Genomic DNA, 18,418 nt, shown 5'->3' with positions numbered 1-18,418 from the left:
CGGATTCAGCCCACATTGATGCTAATGCTATGGGCCTGGGCATTGTTTGCATTGCATGGGCGTCATTTAGATCAATCAGCTAGGCATAGTGGGTGAGTGAGACCCTAGAGACAGGCTCTGGGCATAGTGGGTGAGTGAGACCCAAGAGACAGGCTCTGGGCATAGTGGGCGAGTGAGACCCTAGAGACAGGCTCTGGGCATAATGGGCGAGTGAGACCCTAGAGGCAGGCTCTGGGCATAGTTGGCGAGTGAGACCCTAGAGACAGGCTCTGGGCATAGTGGGCGAGTGAGACCCTAGAGACAGGCTCTGGGCATAGTGGGCGAGTGAGACCCTAGAGGCAGGCTCTGGGCATAGTGGGCGAGTGAGACCCTAGAGGCAGCCTCTGGGCATAAGTGAGACCCTAGAGACAGGCTCTGGGCATAGTGGGTGAGTGAGACCCAAGAGACAGGCTCTGGGCATAGTGGGCGAGTGAGACCCTAGAGACAGGCTCTGGGCATAGTGGGTGAGTGAGACCCTAGAGACAGGCTCTGGGCATAGTGGACGAGTGAGACCCTTGAGCCATGCTCTGGGCACAGTGGGTGAGTGAGACCCTAGTGGCAGGCTCTGGGCACAGTGGGCGAGTGAGACCCTAGAGGCAGGCTCAGGGCACAGTGGGCGAGTGAGACCCTAGAGGCAGGCTCTGGGCATAGTGGGCGAGTGAGACCCTAGAGGCAGGCTCTGGGCATAGTGGGCGAGTGAGACCCTAGAGGCAGGCTCTGGGCATAGTGGGCGAGTGAGACCCTAGAGGCAGCCTCTGGGCATAAGTGAGACCCTAGAGACAGGCTCTGGGCATAGTGGGTGAGTGAGACCCAAGAGACAGGCTCTGGGCATAGTGGGCGAGTGAGACCCTAGAGACAGGCTCTGGGCATAGTGGGTGAGTGAGTGAATGTTGGGCACATGGGGGTTATACATAGTATCCCCTACTAAATGGTAAAGGACAATCACAGTACTGCTCCTCAGAACAAGCCTTGAAGGCCAACCTCATGACCAGCAAGGACAACATAGCCCTGGGTGGCCTGTCCCTTTCAAAACCCATTGGGAGAGCCTACAAAATAGTGTTCAGAAACCCCCTCCCCAACTGACGGAGCCTGACGTTCTTACAAAACAGGCCCAAAGTCATGATTTGAAAATGAGAAGCTTTTTCTTCAAGGGAAAGCGTTCCCCTGCCTTTGCTGAAGGTGATGAGCATGAAGATGGTATTACACCCACACTCGATAAATCAAGAAACATTTCTCCAATGGCTTTTGGAACCCTCAGTGCCCTTCAAGGAACTGCAACTTCCCAAGCCGTGAGAATCCAGTGTGGGAAGAATACTCTCTACAACACTCTACTCCGGTGAGAAATTCCCAGGTGAGAAATTCTCCTACTGGGAATACAATGTTACGCATTCTCTGTGTGCCCAGTGAAAGAGATTAACCCCTAAGCTCATCTAGGGTGTTCCTAGCCAGTAGACTGCATGCTGCAGGAAGCCATCTTGACATGTATTTTTGTTTTAGGAAAATCCTGTTTTATTTGAGTTTCCCAACCTTGTACGAGGACCCTTAACAACAAGATAGTGGAGACTGGCACCTGGTCTTGATGTCCTTCTTGATCCCAGGTGGAACACTGTGACATAACACATACAGAAATCTTATGAGAGTGATGATATGGTAGTCCTTCTTTTGGGTGTCCAGATCCGCCACGTGGAACCACCCGAATGCACCGCGCTTGACCTGTGCTTTCAAATGATGTTGGGTGCACCCCTGCTCAAGTAAGGGCGCATCCACTTTCACAGCCGTGGCCCTGCGGCACACCAGTTCTTCTTGTCAGCCCCGTGGTCTGGCGTTCGGCCCCACATCAGCGCAGTGGCCCACAGCTCATCGGTATCTTAAGGGTGGCCCCCATAACCTGGAGGGTGCACCCACACGCACTGTGGCACACAAGGCCACTTTGTCCTCTTCTGGGTGGCGCCGTGCCCTGGGGGGCCACCCACTTCGCAGCATGCCCTGCAGCGCCATTTTAAATTCAGGAAGGGTGTCCTTGTTACCATGGGGACTCTGTCATTATCAACACTACGCCCGCTGTGCCAAGCCAAGACGCTCCTTGTGGCTGCGCCCCCTCTGCTTTGTGTCAGAGGTACACAGGGGGGTGTGCCCGGGTGGGAATACCAGAGCAGCTCGGGACTTGTGTTCACCTGTGCCACGATGATGGTGCAGCCGGGGACTTCTCTCTTCATTGCGGGCTTCCTGCGCCACTCTTCACCTCCTGTGCTGTCTGGCAGACATGTCCCAGGAGACTTTTCTATATTGGGTTGCCTCTTTCAACTCCCCCTCCCCCACATGCAGCCCGGAGTGGGCAGCTCTTCAGCCTAGGCAGCACAGCGCACGCTGCTCAGGCCATTTAATATCAATAGGTCCAGACGGTCTGTCCCCCCACCCCTGGGCTGGCCGGCTGGCGTTATGGCACTGTGGGTGCCGGGGCTGCTCCAGGCACTTAACACTGACCCACGGAGACTAAGCCAGGTTACCCCCATACCTGGGTCTGTAGGCCCTGGGGGCTGCTCATGGCCGTGGCCCTCAGGAAGGTGTTTTTGTTTTCTTTCTTCTCTTCTATTTCTCTTCTTCTTCTCGATGCTCATTTCTTGCTTTTATTTACTCCCCTGCGCAGCCCAATCTTGGGCAGGGGAGATAATTTCCTTTCTTTTCTTTGTTTCATCATTCACAACATTTCAACACAAACGCACACACACTATATTTAATACATTATTATCATATTTTTTTTTATTATTGTGTTTATGGTACAAATCATACCTTAGACAAGCTATACTTATAACAATTAAAAAAAGAGATCAAAACATTAAGAGTAGAAACACACAAATCTTCATAAAACCGTACAATTAACAAGTTACCAATTTATTTGTTCTACAGAAAACACCTACTATTATTATACTTCATCATTAGAAAAAAAAAAGAAAGGAAATAAAGATGAAATATAACCGATTACAATCTGATCTTTAAAAAGAAACAGAAGGGAATTACAAATCATCCATATCGCATTCTATTTGATAATACGGCCAGAAGTAAATAGAAGAATACACAAAGGGAAAAAAAAACAATTCTACTGCATTCATTGGACGTTCCCACATATTTGTTGTAATCTTTCCTCCCCTTCACTCGCAACTGATTTCAATTTTGTAAAAATAACCATTAAAACTCCCTAACGCAAGTACTAAGGACAGCTGTGTTCCATCCATTAATCAATTCCAGAGGTCAGTTGTTATTACTCTGGAAGTACAATTGATAAAGGGACCGAAGTGCTTTATTCTAATGTCTACAATAGCCTCACATGTCATTACAACATGAAAGAGAGTTTCTCTGCAGCCTATAGTACAGAATCCACAAGATCTTAATTTGCGTGGGATGTTCCATCGTGGAGGGATTTGGATGAGGAGGTGCACTCATAGGTTATTGAAATTTTAATTACTTAACTCACTTGTGGTTATTTAGGTGCAATCTGTATAGAGTCTGTGCTACCAGAGCAGAGAAGTGTACAGAAAGAAAGGGTCAGCCGTCAACAACGGCAGACATTACAGATACACACTTTTGCGCTGATACTCAGACAAACTTTTTCCTTGAACTTAACGTATAAACTAGAATTCTTTTTATGTAAAAAACACAAAAATATGAAAATATGTGTATCTTTATTTTTCCATTTTTTCTCTTTAATACAGCGTTCTCAACAAGTTTATAATTCACTCATTTAGACCTTCAACAGAATTTCAATATTGTTATATATGTAACCTCATGTCATTATATACATGTTTTTTTTCACCCTCCTAATCGTGGACCCATAACCTCCACTGTTGGCAGGCAATATAGACGAAATGTCACAAACCATGCTCTATATATGTGCAATGGAAATTTCATTAGATATAATTGAATGTCCGGCATGGTAATGTTCCAAAGGGATCTATTACTAAATAATTTCAGTCTTAATAGATCTTCACTGTCCACAATTTTGTCCCACTTTCCAATCTTTTTTTTTTCACAACACGGAGCGAATCATCTTCATTTAAATCTGTTATTTCCATAAACCTTTTACAACGTTTAATGAAAGTATTGCATTTGCAACCCTGTTGTCTGTGTCTTTATTTCTAGAGTTTCCCTTAGGGGGCAAGCATGTAGCCAATCTATGGCCAAGCCCTATTTGGCCACCGGCTACAATAAGTGAATGCTTCCTTCCGGTCTGATGCCCGAGATTGGTCTTTTCTACTCAACACTAATAGCAGGTACCAGGTTTTTTTTTTAACATTAATGTTTTCTCTCCATCGATTCTCCAAACAACACAACCAGGATTGCTTGAGGAACTTTATCCCCTTGCATATTGGTGTTGTGTTGATGTAACATCTATGTTCATCAGCAATAAATAAATAGTTTAGTACCCCCCTTGTTTCCCCTACTAAAAGTGCTTTAAAGGGGCCCATCACAGCATCAATAATTAATCATTAACAAATCATTAAACATAATTGAGGGCAACTATCTGGCTATCAACAATCTGGACATCCAACACATAAAAACGAAGTTATGTGGATTCTCTCCTGCAAGGTCAGAAGGTTTGACAACTCTTAATCTGGCAGCCATTAACCCACATCGTCCCCAGTGGATGCTATTCTAGTTTATGTCTGGGAAATAACTGGATTCAAAATAGCCCCATCCATCATTGGCAGCTCATAACTAAGTACAGGCTTAATCCATGAACCCTTTAAAAACCCAAACATCAAATTTGTGTAAAACAAATTTTAAACAGTCACCCTAGAACCGGTAGAGTCAGTGGATGCCTACCAAGTGATTTCCCTCCTATTAAGTGCAGTGTGTGTGACTGGTCTGATAAGATTTGGTTTGTATCTGTACTCCTCTTATTTGTATTAACCAATTGAATCGTCATTGTTAAGTATGTGTTCAGATTCTCTGACCGTCTTCTATTTCTGAAAAATGAAGTGATAACATTCCATATATATCACTTTAAAGGGGTCTTCCTGACTCAATAGCTGAGCAAGCGGTACCTGGCGAGGTTCTCTGGGCATACTGCTGTAATATCTATTTGGCCCCACTGCTGAACTGTCATTGATGTGATCTTTGACCCTATGCAGATTGCACGTATCTACAGATCAACGTAAGTGAGACAGGAGATCAATCCCCCGTCTAGAGGATGCACTGCACTTCAGTGGGTGCAGCTGAGTTGGCTTGCTCCGCCCGTCCAAAGGGAAATTGCTGATCCTCGGTCCTCCTGAACCAGGAACCGCTGTGGTCTTGGTCTGCTCCATGTCTCCCATTTAAAAAAAATAAACTTCTAACCTCAGCAAAATGTAAAAAGCTGGGGTGCGATTTTCAGACACCCATCTCATGCTGGATCAGCAAATTGCTACCTCTGTATCAAGAAGCTAGGGGGCAAAATGTGTTCATATCTCAAAGAGTACACGTGCCGCATAGCGGTCAGTGAATTAATGGCCAGTCAGATCAACTGCTCTGAAGCTTTATACGGTGGCATTCATCTGTTTCAGATCCTTATTTTGGATTCCTGCATTAAACTTCTTAAAATACATGTTTTGGATCTTCGAGAGGAGGCATATATAAAATGTAAAATATTATTGTATAGCAGATTATTTTGCCCAAAAATGAGCACTCTAAAGAAAGTTAAGGAGAACCCTCTGTCACTCATGAAACCCACCCGCTGAACATGAAGAATCAGTGCAGCACTGATAACCCTCCCCACTGCATGGAAAGCTTTCGGGTCACCTGGACAAAAGAAGGATCATTACTGGGAAAGAAGTAAAGAGCGTGTTTTGCCAGAAAAGGTGATTTTATAACCTTCTGCCTGGCAAGGTCATCAGAAGAGCACAGAAAGAGAGGGTGCTGAAGGTCTTAAGTGCATTTCATTTTATAACCACAATTTTAAGAAGCCTGGGCATTAAAGCTGGCAAGGGGGCGGATTCAGCCCACATTGATGCTAATGCTATGGGCCTGGGCATTGTTTGCAGTGCATGGGCGTCATTTAGATCAATCAGCTGGGCATAGTGGGTGAGTGAGACCCTAGAGACAGGCTCTGGGCATAGTGGGTGAGTGAGACCCAAGAGACAGGCTCTGGGCATAGTGGGCGAGTGAGACCCTAGAGACAGGCTCTGGGCATAATGGGCGAGTGAGACCCTAGAGGCAGGCTCTGGGCATAGTTGGCGAGTGAGACCATAGAGACAGGCTCTGGGCATAGTGGGCGAGTGAGACCCTAGAGACAGGCTCTGGGCATAGTGGGCGAGTGAGACCCTAGAGGCAGGCTCTGGGCATAGTGGGCGAGTGAGACCCTAGAGGCAGCCTCTGGGCATAAGTGAGACCCTAGAGACAGGCTCTGGGCATAGTGGGTGAGTGAGACCCAAGAGACAGGCTCTGGGCATAGTGGGCGAGTGAGACCCTAGAGACAGGCTCTGGGCATAGTGGGTGAGTGAGACCCTAGAGACAGGCTCTGGGCATAGTGGACGAGTGAGACCCTTGAGCCAGGCTCTGGGCACAGTGGGTGAGTGAGACCCTAGAGGCAGGCTCTGGGCACAGTGGGCGAGTGAGACCCTAGAGGCAGGCTCAGGGCACAGTGGGCGAGTGAGACCCTAGAGGCAGGCTCTGGGCGTAGTGGGCGAGTGAGACCCTAGAGGCAGGCTCTGGGCATAGTGGGCGAGTGAACCCTAGTGGCAGGCTCTGCGCATAGTTGGCGAGTGAGACCCTAAAGGCAGGCTCTGGGCATAGTGGGTGAGTGAGACCCTAGAGACAGGCTCTGGGCATAGTGGACGAGTGAGACCCTTGAGGCAGGCTCTGGGCACAGTGGGTGAGTGAGACCCTAGAGGCAGGCTCTGGGCACAGTGGGCGAGCGAGACCCTAGAGGCAGGCTCTGGGCATAGTGGGCGAGTGAGACCCTAGAGGCAGGCTCTGGGCATAGTGGGCGAGCGAGACCCTAGAGGCAGGCTATGCGCATAGTTGGCGAGTGAGACCCTAGAGGCAGGCTCTGGGCATAGTGGGCGAGTGAGACCCTAGAGACAGGCTCTGGGCATAGTGGACGAGTGAGACCCTTGAGGCAGGCTCTGGGCATAGTGGGCGAGTGAGACCCTAGAGACAGGCTCTGGGCATAGTGGGCGAGTGAGACCCTAGAGACAGGCTCTGGACATAGTGGGCGAGTGAGACCCTAGAGGCAGGCTCTGGGCATAGTGGGCGAGTGAGACCCTAGAGACAGGCTCTATCCGTCCTCAACACGGCCAAGGAGAGTAATCGGCTTTATGATCCGAGTCCAGCACCTGGAGTTCCCCTTGTAAACCTCGTCACTGCTGTAGCCATAAACAGGCACTGCCCTCTGTAGTGCCACCCTCCAGTGCTACCAGGAGAAGAGAGTGTCCCGATCCACAGAGCTGGAGAATGTTGCATTCATTTTCTTAAGGGTATAACAGGTTACATCCATCATTACATGACAATACATATATTACGTTCAGCCTCTGAATTGCAGTTAGTCATTCGTTGGTGTCTCGCTAAAGGTCAAAAGGTCAAAAGGTCATCAACGACCTTAACACTGGGCTTGGAACTATTCACTAGAGGTCATCAGAGACGTTAAGCCCTCCGTTTGGAACGTTGACCCCTCCACCCTATACCATTAATCACTGTGCTCTGGGACGGGCCTGGGTAGTAACGGCCCACTAGCCAACACCAAAGTAGGCCTGAGCTAAATGTTTGACTCAGTGGCCCCAAAATGCGGGGCGTAACGCCATTAGCACCGACTTATTACTCCGGGCGCAAAAGGTGCTTATTTTGCTAACTTGATGCTCCCCTTGATGGATGGGCACAAATGGTTCTGCGCCCCTCCAAGAAAGGCGACATGAGCCCAAGGCAAGATGGTCTCCATGGTGATTCTTGAGGAGCTTGGGGGGCAAATCCCTTCGCAATTACCATTTCAGCCAGGTTGGGGAAGCAGAAGGAGAGCGTATCAAGCACGGTGGGGGCTGGGGAGGTGTCCAGGAAGTTGGGGGGGGGGAGAGGTGGAAACAGCAGGAAGCCCAGCATTCGGGGAGGAGGGATCAGCTGTCCTGGAAGGGAGGGGATACAGCCATATCTCACGGTGTGGCACGCCGCGCCAGGTGCTCACATCTATTAGACTAGCGTCCAAAAATAAAATCTTCAGAGAAAGGCCCAAACACCATCAATAACAGGACTAAACGTCATTACAGTAAACTGGGATTAGAGGAAACGTGCATTGCAGAGGCACCTTATAGATGTACACAGGTGTTCACCCACTCACAGGTCCACACCCCTCTAAGCTCGGCTCAAGGCTTGTGACTCACTCCTTGTGAGCAGAATTGTGCTGCCACCACTTCACATCCCCTGCAAACCATTGCTAATTAAGGCCAGAACCCAGCATCCCTCATTTGCAGAAGACGAGTTCTGCCACTGCCTGACCAAAGCTCTCACAACTGGGACCAGGAAACCTTACTCACCGACATGTCCTATGACCTCTGTACACCATTACTCGGTGTCACTGGGACCAGAGCACAGGTCACCTTACTCACTACCAGCACTCGCCATTATGCCTCACAACTGAGACGAGGGTGCGTATTCACAGGCAAGCCCTGTCACTACTGCACACTGCCTCTCAGAACTGGGACCAGAGCCCAGGAAATCTTACTCAGAGACATGTTCTGCCAACATAAGACATCAGCTCCCCCATCTGGGATAAGGGGCCAGGAACCCTTACAGACATGTTCTGTCACACCACCTCTGACAAGTGCTACCACAGCCCAGGAGCTCTTGCTCACAGACACATCCTGCTGCCACCTCCACACACTACACCTGACAAGTGGGACTAGAGTCCAGGAGCTCTTCCACACAGACGTATCGTGTTCCAAATACAACCATCTCTCACAACTGTGACCAGAGCCCAGGACATTTTACTCACAGACATATTCTGTGACCACTAGACAACAGCTCTCACTACCGGGGCAAAAGCACAGGAAGAAAGGTTACTTCCACGTGCAGACCTTTTCTATCACTCCTAGACCTAATCTCTCACAACTGGGCCAGTAGGCCTCGCGCAGAGACATATGTTAAAGGTATTTGCATAGCTCACTGTCACCAATGAAATTGGTCCCCAGGCGCTCAGGCGGATCTGTAAACGAGAAGGCAGGTTGGGTTAGTAAGGTGAAGACAGAGTAGGATAGTGAGAGAAGTGGTGTCCTGTTGGCGACTTCAGTTCGGTATACACCATACGCTGAACTTTGGTGCGCGTATCGGATCGAAATCAGGCCTCGTGTGCTGTTGGTGCGACTTATGTGCTTGTTTGTTGTTGCGTGTGGAGAAGTGCGCGCGCCTTGCTGTGCGAGAGGTGGTTGTGTAGGTTTCTGTGTGAGTGAGGTATGCAGAATTTTATATTTTTTGATGAAAACATATGATGAAAACACTACACATTAGCTCACACACATGGGGCCAGACCTAAGGAGCACTTACTCCCAGACATGTCCTGTCACTAGGCATCAGCTTCCCCAGATGGGACGACGGCCCAGGAACCCGTATACATACACATGTGGTGCCACCACTAGACCTCACATCCCAGAAATGACATTGCAGCCCAGGCAACCATGCCCCCCAATACTGATATCTCACTGCTAGACTGTTTTCTTGCAAATCCAGGACAACAAAAGCTTGGTGACTTTAGAATACAATCCTCACATCTTTACCGAAATGATCGATTGATGGTCAGCTGCCCTCGCCATTCCAAAATGACTTTTCTCACACATACAGACACACACACACACACACACGGAGGCATGCAAGAAAAACACACCGGCGCGGACACACACTAGAGCATAAAAAGTCCCCAATACACTTTGCAAACTTACCACCACCTCCCCGCTCTCGTCGGCCGGCGTTGGCACAGGTGTGGCAGCCACGGGTTGCAGTATCGTGCAGAGAAGCAGAACTGGCCTCAGCAACAAGGTCTCCCCGCGGAGTTCACGCATACCTCGAGGAGGTCCTGGGCACCGAGGGCGACCCATGCCCGAGAGGCCGCGGAATATGAGCACAATGGGAAGAGGGAACGGCACGGTGGGTAGAGGAGGGTCGCAAAATGCAAAACGGGGCCGGACGCAAAGGGCGGTAGAAAGGTAGAAGGAAGCAGGAAAGGTGAATGACCCAGGATCTCGCGCAGTGTCCTCCCTTCAGCTGCAGGACACGTGGAATGTACCGGTAACACCGGCTGTGGGTGGGTGGATGAGCAACAGATGGAACGGGTGTTATTGGTGATGGTTTGGTTACGTTGCGATGGAAAGACTTGTCTTGTGCAAAAGTAAAAACGGAATCACGCGTGGCCTCTTCCTTGCCTAACACGAATAGGCACCAGGAAGAAGTTCGTGTGTTAGTGTGGCCCCTACAGACATATGCTTCCAAGTTGGGGACCCCAGGCTGCGAAGCGCCCTCGGAATGCAGCGTGTTCTTGGCACGTGGAACGGTTTTTGGCAGGAGTTGCTGAAGAAGTTGCCAGTGGCGTAGTGTATTATTTGGCCGGTGTGTCTGGGCAGTTGACTGACATGTCCGCGTCAGGCGAGGTGTAGCGGCGCGCATGGATTCCCATAGTCCTGGCGTTGGAGGGCTTCGCTCGGCTGCTCTCCGGGGCTCTCTACTGGGCTCGGCTGCTCTCTGCTGGGCTCGGCTGCGCCCCGCTGCTGCTCTTTGACGTGGTCTGCCGCTCTCTGCTGCCTGGCTCGGCTGGTCCCCCTCTGTGTTGTTATTCAGCTCTGGCACTCGGTCTGAGGTCTGTCCCTGCTCACAGCTGTGAGCGCCCCCCGCCCCCTCCTCCCCACATCTGCCTTTCTGAATCCCGAGCGCTTGCTGAGAGGGAGGAGGGCGGGTGGGAACAAGGAAGAAGGGGCACGAGTAGCGGAAAGAGGAGTTACAGGGGGTGAACGGAGAGTGAAGGACAAACAGGGGGAGACAGAGCCAACAACAAAGCAAAGTTAGAAACACAAGAGACGGGGAAAGGACGGGACTAAACCCTCAGAGTGGGCAGCATTCCTATGTTTGGGATAACGTTTTCCTATGAAAGGACAGAGCTCGGCCCTGCGTCAGGTCCCAGCTGCATGGCTCCGTCGTCCTGATTCCTCAGCCATCCGTACACCCCCTCTGAAGAGTCCATGCCACCAAAGTGCACCCTTAGGTTTAACTTTTGCCACTGCCCATATTCTGCGTGTTTCTCAATGCCACCCTATTGTACCATTTCTCTCCGAGATCTCTCACATTTGCCTGTCGCTCGAAAACCACACCCTTTTCTTGTCTCCAACCTTCAGTCTGACTGTGCCCATCCCTTGTCTCGGAAAGCTGCTACTTTCCTCCGGTACACCCCTTTTTGGCACCGCCGATTCGGCGCGGGCCGGTTTGGCGCGACCACTTCGGCGCGGCGGAAGAAGTGACAAATCCCTAAATTCATCACAATAGGCACAGTCCTTCAAAAAGTACTCATGACACGGCCAACAGGCTGAGGGAAAAGTACAAAAGTTAAGCCTTCAGGAATAATGGATCAAATATTTACTAGAAACTAAAGAGATTGTTAAATGTAATTAACTCAATACATGCTTGGGGATAAACCTAAGCCAGAAGTTCTATGAATCAGACTCAATCAGGGCTGTCAGAAGATGTGGTGAGGCCCGGGGCAAAACATTTGGTGAGGCCCCCTTACAATTTTTTGCACTCGGCCAGCGGCGGCATATCCGCACACAGGAGACTTGAGAAATCTACCCTTGAGTTTGTGTGCAGGATCCCAAATATGGTTTATTACTACTTTCTCTACTGAAGAAAGGTTCATGCCAGACTAACTTTTTTATTATATGAATAAATATATATAAGATGGCTTGAGCTCTCCACTGCGCCACCTCCAATTCTCTGAGGGTCAATCACTTTTCCAAGCAAAGAGTTGAGGGCAGATCTCTTTCTTCGGCTGGGGCCTCCCTCTGGAAACAGCTCCCTGCCTCGCTGAAACTTGAGGAGAACCATCTCAAGACTTGTCTCTTTGCTTCTGCCTTCCCTCTTCCTCTCCGTTGCTGATCACCTGTCTGATCCATGCACTGGTCACCTGGTCAAGCTCTGAATTCGGGCCCAGGTCCCTGCCTGTCCTGTTGCAATCCCGCACTGCCTCTTGGCTCCCCTGCACTTGTGGTCTGTATCTGTAACCCCTACAGTCCCTGCTATTGCTCTTATTCTCCACCCGTTGGCTGCAGTTATGAGTACTCACACTTGCCACCAGTTGGCTGCACTCTTGTTTCTCCTTTGTTCCTGCACTTCTGCATCCTACCCCACCCTCGGCACTTCTTCCCTCCCCCATTCCATGCTCTTGCACGATCTGAAAGACACAAGGCCTAGTAAGATCTGTGTTTTGTCCTACTCTTTTGTTTCTCCCTCCTTGCCTTGTCGCGCCTAGAAACACTTGCGTACAGGCACGTTATAAATGCCATATCATATCATTAAGGAGCACATCATACACAGTGACAAATGATGTACAGTGGAGGCCGGTACATTTCTGAACTTAAGAGGCTTAAATGTGTGTTCCAATTAGTCAAGATCAACAGAGCACAGTGAGGGAGCCCAAACCAAACAAGGGTGGCTTGGGGGGGGGGGGGGGGGTTCTCACTCCCAAGAAAATGTTTGAAACATTGGGTTAAAAGTATGCATTTTACAGCACTTTCTTTGCAAAATTGGGTAGAAATCCACGCAGTTTGCAATTGGTTTTGTATGGAAGCACATGGAAATTCCCAATAGTTGCAAATCACAAATTGTGCATAGGAACATTTTCCAATACATTTCATGCCGCCTTTCCACGCGAGATATGCTAGTATAAACATATATTCATGCTGGCTGTTCTAATTATGTTGATGCAGGCTGCATCAATATTTGCCATTATTACCATATACGGATTCCCAACCAGTAAAAATGCCATGCCACAGAAAGTATATCCAGGCTGACTGTGTACCATAAGTGTTATTACTGGCTAGATTGGCCTACATTCAAAGTGGGCCAATTTAGCCAGGTAGTATGTTTGCTTTAACCTTGATGCATAGTCCTGTGCATCAAGGGTAAAGCAAAAAGAGCACTGGCAATGGCAACAGTTTGGGCATTCGTGTAGGCATGGTAAAGGCACTTCTGTATTGGTATTAGCTGGCCATTGATAGTGCCAGTGCAAAATGGTTTGAGTACCTGAGCAGCTAATAGCAGTGCCTCGTAAATGCCTAATACTTATACACAAGCCAAAACTGTTGGCATTGCCAATGCTTATTTTTAAAAGAATTTCAGCGAAAGACATGCAGGGTGTTTTTAAATTGAGTGGCTAAAGGCAGACCTGATTAAGACATTTTTATTACACCAGTTACGTGTTTACAACTCCAATGAAGTCAGGAACTCTCAGATGACTCCTTTGAGGAACACATGCAGGCACATTGAGGGCTAGGTTTGATGGCAAGGCATGTTTAAAACTAGCTCAGTGTTCCAGTGAGGAGGTGTTTTGGGTGGGGAGGGCAGGAACTGGGTGAGAATTGCCATAGGCATTAGCATGGCCATGAGAAGTCACTTCACTGTTAGCACCTGCATTCCTATCCATACATTTTTAGGTAATTGAAATCGTGATGTGGGGTTAGCACTTGCATGCTAGGGGAGTGATTAGAAGGGAAGTGGTGACATGAGACATCTCATTCTCACAGCAGTCCTTAAGTGTGATGTTTCAGAAATGAAGGCAAGAGGTAGCTGCTTGTAACATTGAAGCTTCACCAGAATAGTCTCATTTGAAAAGTGGAAAGATTTTAGGTGCCCCCACACAAGGAAGTTTGCCCCTTCCTCACAGCTACTGACTTTAGCACATCTCCCAACATTTGAAGTATTAGTCCCCTTTGCCCCCTGACATTTTAGCCTAGGTGCACCTCTGATGCCATGAACCCACCCCTTAATGAAGTGGCCCCCAGGGCGGCTACATTTAGGGGTGGTGCTGAACACACACTCACAAAAAACATTTTCACCCATGCATTCAACCACCAGTTACACAACTCCATACATGCATGTATACATAAAACCAAACACAGCATTGACACACACCTCAACATGCACGCATGCATTCATACATACACATATACATACTAATTTAATTTAAGTACACATATACACTTTTAATTTAAAATAGAAAACACTTACCTTACCTCCATGCACCCTTAAAAAGCATCCATGCAGCCGACACGTAGACATGCTGCCTGACAAGAGAGAACTCCTCTCCCATCAGTCAGCGTGGTCTCGCTGAGCAACGTGAACACACTGATTGACAAGCGAGGAGTCCTCTCTAATCAACATGAACACACTGAGTGACAGGAGAACTCCTCTCCTGTCAGTCAGCGTGGCCATGCTGATCAACGTGAACATACTGACTGACAAGAGAGAACTGCTCTCCAATCAGTCAGCATGATCATGCTAACATGAACACACTGACTGACAGGAGAGGAGTCCTCTCCCATCAGTCAGTGTGGTCACACTGACAACATGAACACACTGACCTACAAGAGAGAACTCCTCTCCCATCAGTCCGCGTGGTCACACTGACAACATGAACACACTGACTGACAAGAGAGAACTCCTCTCCTGTCAGTCAGCGTGGTCATGTTGAGCAACGTGAACACACTGACTGACAAGAGAGAACTCCTCTCCAATCCGTCAGCGTGGTCATGCTGAGCAACGTGAACACACTGACTGACAAGAGAGAACTCCTCTCCCATCAATCAGCGTGGTCACACTGACAACATGAACACACTGACTGACAGGAGAGGTTTCCTCTCCTGTCAGTCAGCGTGGTTATGCTGAGCAACGTGAACAGACTGACTGACAAGAGAGAACTCCTCTCCCATCAGTCAGAGTGGTCACACTGATAACATGAACACACTGACTGACAAGAGAGAACTCCTCTCCTGTCAGTCAGCATGGTCACACTGATAACATGAACACACTGACTGACGATAGAGAACTCCTAACTCATCAGTCAGTGTGGTCACACTGACAACATGAACACACTGACTGACAAGAGAGAACTCCTCTCCTGTCAGTCAGCATGATCACGCTGACATGACCACACTGACTGACAGGAGAGGAGTCCTCTCCCATCAGTCAGTGTGGTCACACTGACAACATGAACACACTGACTGACAAGAGAGAACTCCTCTCCCATCAGTCAGCATGATCACGCTGACATGACCACACTGACTGACAGGAGAGGAGTCCTCTCCCATCAGTCAGTGTGGTCACACTGACAACATGAACACACTGACTGACAAGAGAGAACTCCTCTCTCATCAGTCAGCGTGGTCACACTGACAACCTGAACACACTGACTGACAAGAGAGAACTCCTCTCCTGTCAGTCAGTGTGGTCACGCTGAGCAACGTGAACACACTGACTGACAGGAGAGGAGTCCTCTCTTGTCATTCAGCATGTCCACGTTTTCAGCTGAATGACGGGAGGCAGCAGAGCTCACTTCTGAGCCCTGCTGTCTCCCATTATTTTGCTGTTTGTTGCGGAGCCAAACGGCTTCACAAGAAACAGCAAAATCATTGCAGGGGCAGCACAGTCCCCCGTGTGAATAAAGGACACGGGAAACTGTGCTGCCTTCCACTTAGGAGGGGGCCGCGAGGCCCCCAGCAAGCGCGAGGCCCGGGGCAGTTTGCCCCCCCTGAACCCCCCTCGTGACGGCCCTGGACTCAATGCAAGGCATGCAATAAGAAACACACATGTAAATTAAAGCATAGTCCACTGGTGCCTTTGCTGCAAGGTAATTCAAAGTGTCTCAGTGATCACATTGAGCCTATTCCTAAGAAATCCCTGTACTATAGGTGCTAGGAACTCCAGACTCCGTTCCAGATTAACTAAACTCTTCGAACCCCCACCAGATCTTTGCCCTTGGCAAACAAGAAAACCAACCTCCCTAACAGCCAGAATGCCACTAGTGCTAACCCTTTCATTATCAGGCCATGCCCTCATGACACCACTGAGCACCACACTGTGCACAAACCTAAGAAAGTAGATTCAACCACTACCTTTACCTCTGCCACAGTCTCAACCATTGCCCACCCTCTCAACTGAGCTCTAATACATGCTGGGTCGCTGGTTGCTCATGCTACAGACATTTCTGACCTGCTACTGGCAAAAACTTGAACTTTCTTGCCAACACTGAGTCATGGTTGCATGAAGCGGCAGGACCTATGCTCTCACTAGCAGTCTCTGACAGCTACACAATACTTAGACAGGACAGATCTAAAGCACGGAGCAGAGGCATTGCCATTATCTCCAAATCTAGCCTCTCTATGAGACTTGCTCCCTCCCAAACCATCCAATCCTGCAAAGTCCTCACAGTCAAACTTCCATTAGTCAACTCCCAGACTCTTACTATTCACTTAATCTACAGACCCCCTGGCCCAATCAGAACTTTTGGGGAGGACATTTACTTTATACTCTCCAATAATCTCAAAACCACCTCCCAATTACTACTCTTAGGTGGCTTCAACCTGGGTTTCAATGACCCACTAGACAAATATGCCACAGCAACCGCCAACATCCTGTCCGAACTTGGCCTATCCAAAACAATCAGTGAACCTACTCATAACAAAGAGAGAACCCTCGACTGGGTGGCTGATTACACCTGTACCACCAACATCACCTCCATCTCCCCGCAACCTTGGACTGACCACTTCCTCCTGTCCTTTGCACTTTCAACTACTAGACCACTCCCTCCAGTTACCCCTGCTGCCCCCCCTTGCCCTACAAGGAACAAAAGGCACATCACTGTGGACAAAGTGATCCCCGCCATCCTCCCTACCCTTAACTTGCATGCTGACAATCTAGATCCAGGAACGCTTGTTAATGAGTATAATAAAATGATGCTAACTTCGCTCGGCACTATTGCCCCAATCAAACTCAGAACTAGCAAGCCTAAAACTCACATGAACAAGTGGTTCACCCCACAGTTCAAGGACTTACGACAATTAAAGAGGAGTTGTGAAACCTCCTGGAGATCACCCCCTTCAGAAGCCAACAGAACCAAATTTACTGAAATCTCATCCCAATATAAGTAAGAAATTTGCCTAGCCAAATGTAATTCCTATAATAAAAGCATTTCTAACGCTAACTCTAGCATAAAGGAATTATTTACCATCCTGAAGGAAATAGAGTCTCCTATCCCTACTCCCGATATCTGTACTAAAGACAAAACTTGGTGTTGGTGTTCAGATATACAACAGGCACTTTTCAATAAAGTAACTACCCTCCAAAAGAAAATAGCCTTAAAAAAAGCTTCCCTAGATTCTTTATCTCATCCAAATAACACTACTCTTGACCTCCCCTTTACGGAAACATTAACCGACTCCCATGCCCAATTTAACTTCACTTAAACATCCATTCTTGAGGTAGAAAATGTTATTCTCTCACTCAAGCCTTCGAACTGCCATGGTGACCTCTGCCCAGTCCAGCTCATAAGGGATGCTACAAGAGGTGCCCCTTTTATCTCCTAACTTATTAATGCCTCATATGCATCTGGCACCATCCCTACCAACCTCAAACAATCCTGGGTGCTCCCATTGCTAAAAATGCAAACCCTTGATCCACTCATACCCACCAACTACCGTCCTATTACGACAGTCCCGTTTCTGTTAAAAATACTTGACAAGGTTGCCTACCTTCAAATCCAAAAAAAATTAGAACTTCACAAACTCTTAGGAGCACGACAATCGGGCTTCTGCCCCAACATGGAACGGAGACCGCCCTTAACCTGAAGACGCAAGTCGATGAGCTAAGAGACAAAGGGAAAACAGCCCTCCTCTTACTGCTTGACCTCTTGGCTGCATTCGTCCTCATGGACCACACGGTCTTATGAAGCCACATAGACTCAGCCGCCCACATCTCCAAAGAGGCTATAGTCTGGAATGAGTCTTTCTTGAGTGGCAGAACCATGAGGCTCTTCTCCCCCTCAGCAGCTGCAGACACCAACCCTATCAAGTGTGGGGTGCCCCAGGGCTCTTGTGTCTCCCCTACATTGTACAATATATTCACTAAGCCCCTTTTCAATGTTCTGGACCTTCTTGGTATCGCCTACACTAACTACGCAGATGATACTCAGATTCTCCGCCCACATTCTGGGCATTACGTTAAGGATTTGGCCTTGGTGAATAGAGTGTACCTCATCATTCAGGCATGGATAGCGACCCACGGTCTATCCCTGAATGATGACAAAACGGAGCTCATCATCTTGGGTACCGACTCCAACCTCAAGAAACTAGGCCAGGATTACTCATACTTCATAATCGATGGCAACCTC

At 48.6% G+C, this 18,418-nt stretch overlaps 1 protein-coding gene across 2 annotated transcripts in view; it reads right to left on the bottom strand.

The window, feature by feature from the left end:
- LOC138513759 (matrix metalloproteinase-17-like) overlaps positions 1-10,843 on the bottom strand; it is a 318,211-nt gene extending 307,368 nt beyond the window's left edge. Inside the window, exon 1 of one of the 2 annotated variants that reach the window (XM_069628846.1) lies at positions 9,936-10,843. In XM_069628846.1, coding sequence (XP_069484947.1) covers positions 9,936-10,091 — 156 coding nt within the window. In that variant the 5' untranslated portion in view covers positions 10,092-10,843. The remainder of the gene's footprint in view (positions 1-9,935) is intronic. The other variant, XM_069628847.1, reaches the window with a different exon arrangement.
- Between the last annotated feature and the right edge of the window lie 7,575 nt (positions 10,844-18,418).

The sequence above is a fragment of the Ambystoma mexicanum genome, chromosome 12, assembly GCF_040938575.1.
Source record: "Ambystoma mexicanum isolate Mex_15411 chromosome 12, UKY_AmexF1_1, whole genome shotgun sequence".
Taxonomy (NCBI): domain Eukaryota; kingdom Metazoa; phylum Chordata; class Amphibia; order Caudata; family Ambystomatidae; genus Ambystoma; species Ambystoma mexicanum.
This window is presented reverse-complemented; position numbering and strand designations above follow the sequence as displayed.